The sequence below is a fragment of the Grammomys surdaster genome, unplaced genomic scaffold (genome assembly GCF_004785775.1).
Source record: "Grammomys surdaster isolate TR1022 unplaced genomic scaffold, NIH_TR_1.0 148, whole genome shotgun sequence".
Taxonomy (NCBI): Eukaryota; Metazoa; Chordata; class Mammalia; order Rodentia; family Muridae; genus Grammomys; species Grammomys surdaster.
The window spans coordinates 2,600,132-2,604,983 of record NW_021604606.1 but is presented as its reverse complement, the minus strand read 5'-3'; the positions used below and the strand labels follow the sequence as shown (position 1 = coordinate 2,604,983).

The following is a 4,852-nucleotide window of genomic DNA, read 5'->3' as shown; positions in this document are numbered from 1 at the left end:
GTGTGTGTGTGTGTGTGTGTGTGTGTGTGTGTGTGTGTGTGTGTGTGCATGTGTGCATGTGTGTGTGTGTCTGTCTGTCTAGCTCATTCTCTCTAACATACACACACACACACACACACACACACACACACACACACATACACACACATCAGGTACTCTAGCTGGCTTTATGTGTGATAATTATTAACCTACAAGTATTTGGGGAAACAAGAAAGATCCTCCAAAGTGGTTTATCTTGAGCACTTAATATTCCTATGCAGAAGTTTTAAAAAATCACAGGCAGTCTTTTAATTAAAATGTAAAATGCTGGTTAACAAAACTAACTGATACAATTGGTAATTAATTATTTTTAAAAGCCTTAAAATATATGAATTAAATGAGGTGCCCAAATTTAAAAAATAAAACTTTTTGAGAGTTTATATCAAAACTGAATATAAATTCTAAAATATCTCCCCACTCATCTTTCTCTGCCCTTGCTTCTTTAAGTCATGTATCTTAGGGGTCTCCTTGAGCATTTTTCCCTTTTAAGTCTCATGCTTAAAATGTCATTATTATACAAACTAAACTTCCTTTCAGCCTTAAAGCTCAACATCTCCCTGAGTGGAGGTCCCTACAGCTTAGGGGAACCCTTCAGGCTATAAAATATAACCAAATGAAGCTAGTTTGTGTCACATCCCAATATTTCTGGGGATTTATGCTGAGACCCATCTTAACTGTTGGGGAATTTTCCTGTCTGTCATTTGTCTGATGGATCCTGTTAAACATTGGTTCTGTATTCCTTGGTTTCAGTTTTTCTAACATGAATCCCACTAAATGTTTGAGTGTCAATAATGAAGAACAGACATTTCCTAGACCCATCCATAGTCTGCTATTGGATCATATGAGTAACACAGGGCTTTTCTGGGGAATATCTTTATAAAACTTCCCCATTCCTTATGTAATTGCTCTGGCAGATATAAAGATTCTAAAGGGATATATCAAAGAATAGAATATATCTATAAGGATAATGGGATTTTCCCAGGAATCTCATTCTGGGGAAAGTAAGGGCACCAATTGGAGGGGGAATTTGTCTCCTTGCAAGAAATTTCGGACAATTCTAGCAACTTCTCAAACTGAGACTAAAACCCAGATAATAATTGAGTCAATGGTGTGTGTACTTGCACCTTGACTAGGAATTAGTGGATGTGCATATACTTGGTTGAATTAGAAGTTTCTGATTGTATCATGTGATGCAAACCTAAGTGATGTTATGCTAAGGAAGAGTCATGGGGTGTTTGCTGAGACAGACCCACAAGGTATTTTGCTGAGGTAAGACCTGTGGGAGGACACATGATGTTTGGAAAGACTATAAATAGGACTCAATTGACAGTGATGGGGTACTTGCATAGCAAGCCTTGCAATGCTTTATTGGTCTTGAGTCTTTGCTGATCTTCACTTTGTTGAGAGAGGCACAACAGAGAACTACTGGCATCGTGTCTCATTGAGGTAGCTCCCAGTGACTTGTACCAATTCATTGGAAGCCTGACTGTTTCTGCTGCATTGTGCAACTGCTGCTGATTTTTTGGTATCCTGACAGTATTGAACTAACTGCTGGTATCCTGACAAAAGGAGATTGGAATCACACTAAAAAAACTACTTCTAAACAGGTCCACATCCCCTTGTCCTATTTACCATCCTTTCTGCCCTTCTTCTGGATTGTGGGCTAGAAGAGGGGTCAAAGTGTTTGAGAACCCGTGTTAAAAGTAGGTTTTAAAAAAATCTAAGCCTACTTATCTAAATCCTCTATTCAAATTTTTATCTCACTTCAGAACTCTAAAAATGGACTTGAGGGACTTACTGGATCTCTTTGTCCCCCTCCATTTCTCAGTATGACCACATTAAATTGTAGTCTGCTTTCTACTTTTAATTTGACTATTTTGCAGAAATGTCACCAGATATAACTTGGCACTAGTTGTGACTTCAGATTCACTGCTAGAAGTTAGTCTGGGACACAATAAAAATTTCCCCCTGAAGCTATTTAGAGACAGAGAAAGAAAAGAGAGAAATTACCTTGTCTATAGGATAAACTTCGCTTTTTGATCTTCCGTGTTACTAAGCCTTTCCAAATTCTTAAAGAAATAGGATAAACTTTCTAACATTTTTCCCTTGGGTATAATTGTGTCATAAGTCTATGATTTTTTTTATATTTTTGGTTATTTTCATATGTTGTTTGTGTCAAAAATTTTAACACACTATGATGACTTCAGTTCTCTTTTTAAATTCAGATTTGTTATGTGCTGAAATTATTCTTTTGACATGCACAATTAAAATGTATGTGCATATTAAATTTTAAATATTTTATCATGGATGTGGGAGGGAGGCTGGAATGCCCAGTCTGTCCCAGGTAGAGTTTCAGACCTGAAGGAAGATGTGTCTCCAGCAGGGTAGATAGGTCCTGTGTCTGCTGGGCTCTGTGAGGGTCCCAGCTAGGGAAGATATTGGGGTAGCGGTCTCACCTGTGACCCTGGTTATGACAGACCTCCTGGGAGTCAGACTGTCTCTGGGTGTGGAAGGGGGTCTGAAGTACCTAATCTACCCCAAGTGGAAACACTAAACCACAACACTACTGCTGATGCCAACATGTGCTTACATACAGGAGCCTGGCATGGCTGTCCTCTGTGAGCCACTGTCAGCACCTGACTAAGACAGATGCAGATACTCATAGCCAACTATTGGACTGAGAGCAGACACCTCTGTGAAAGGGTTAGAGGAAGGATTGAAGGAGCTGAAGGGGATGGCAACCCCATAGGAAGAACAACAGTGTCAACTAATAGAACCCCTCAGAGCTCCCAGGGACTAAGCCATCAACCAAAGAACATACATAAGCTGGTCGACGGCTTCCACTACATATGTAGCAGAGGATTGCCTTATCTATCCTCAGTGGGAAGGGATGCTGTTGGTCCTATGGAGATTTGATGCCCCAGAGAAGGGACATGCTAGAGGGGTGAGGCAGAAGTGGTTGAGTGGGTAGGGGAGCACCCTCATAGAGGCAAAGGGGATGGAGAATGGAGTGAGGAGTTCATGGAGGGGGCAGCACGAAGGAGGACATCATTTGAAATGTAAACAAATAAAATAATGAAAATAAATAAGTAGGCAGACTCTGCTGTGGCTTTTCATTGCTTTCTGCAGCCGTGATCAGCCCCACCATGTACTTTGACATCACTGCCGATGGCAAGCCCTTGGGCCATGTCTCCTTCGAGCTGTTTGCAGACAAAGTTCCAAAGACAGCAGAAAGCTTCCGTGCTCTGAGCACTGAAGAGAAAGGATTTGGCTGTAAGGGTTCCTCCTTTCACAGAATTATTCCAGGATTCATGTGCCAGGGTGGTGACTTCACAACCCATAATGGCACTGGTGGCAGGTCCATCTACGGAGAGAAATTTGAGGATGAGAACTTCATCCTGATGCATACAGGTCCTAGCATCTTGTCCACGGTAAATGCTGTACCAAACACAAATGGTTTCCAGGTTTTTATCTGCACTGCCAAGACTGAATGGCTCGATGGCAAGGTCTTTGGGAAGGTGAAAGAAGGTATGAACAGTGTGGAAGCCATGAAGCGTTTTGGGTTCAGGAATGGCAAGACCAGCAAGATCACTATTTCCGACTGTGAACAGCTCTAATTTCTTCTGACTTGAGGAGATTTTACCCTTCAAACCATTCCTTCTGTAGCTCAGGAGAACGCCCCAACCCCATCTACTCACAATACCCTGTAATGTCTGCTCTCACTGAAGTTCTTGGGGTTCCATATTTTCCTCATTCCCCTTCAAGTCTAGCTGGATTGCAAAGTTAAGTTTATGATTATGAATGAAAACTGAATAAGAACTGTTAAAAACAATAAATAAATAAATAAATAAATAAATAAATAAATATTTTATATAGTAAGTTGATCATATAGTAAGATTCATTATGTGATATGTATAATAAGTATACACTACTTTATAAATTTGAGTATGCTATCATCTCAACATATATTAAAATTATATCTTTGGGAATATTAAATGTTTCATAAATCTTTAATATTATATACATAGATTTACACAAGGCTTTCCTTCTAAAACAAATTCTAGTTTATATAATGTGTAACAGAAAATGCATATGATTTCTTCAAAATAAAAATATAAAACTGTTAAATGTAAGATTTTTTAAGGTTAGATTATATAAATTAATAGATTCATAAGTTTACTAAAGATCTCTACATTAAGTTTCCTTTTCACGATTAGGATTATAAAAATCATAATCCGGAAAAACAGTAACATTCAAAATCATGGTTTATTAAAATATACCTTACATGTGATTATGCATATAAACTGTCTATATTCAGTTATGGTTTATTTTTACATAATGTACCTATTCCTCCATCTCATATTCTTGCTGGGGTCAGTTCAGGTTTAACTAGAATTTAACCTCCTTGGTGGAGAATCCCATGGAAAATGCCCAGGTCTATTATAAGATCCAAGACCAAGACACCTCAGCTAACTTACTGTAGTTTCTGTTAACCAGCCTGCTTTGCAAACCTCCTTCTCCAGCTAACAGCCTATCTTAGCTTCTGTTAAACTGCTTGCTAGTGCAACCTACCCCTGCAGCTTCAGAGCAAAATACCAGAATGTAGAGTTTGGTTTTATAAGCCCTGTGTTCTAAATCAGTTGTTCTCAACCTTTGCAATGCCTTGACCCTTTAATACAGTTCCTCATATTGTGTTAATCCCTTACCATAACATTATTTTAATTGCTACATCATAATTGTACGTTTACTACTGTTATGAATCATAATGTAAATATCTCGGAATTTTTCCCCTGTGGTCTCGGATAATCTCTGT

At 38.7% G+C, this 4,852-nt stretch overlaps 1 protein-coding gene across 1 annotated transcript; it reads left to right on the top strand.

Moving 5' to 3' along the window:
* Positions 1-1,006: 1,006 nt before the first annotated feature.
* LOC114619172 (peptidyl-prolyl cis-trans isomerase A-like) lies at positions 1,007-3,656 on the top strand. The gene is made up of 2 exons (XM_028765031.1): positions 1,007-1,040; positions 3,133-3,656. The coding sequence occupies exons 1-2, from the start codon at positions 1,007-1,009 to the stop codon at positions 3,654-3,656; spliced, it is 558 nt and encodes a 185-aa protein (XP_028620864.1).
* The last annotated feature ends 1,196 nt before the right edge of the window (positions 3,657-4,852 follow it).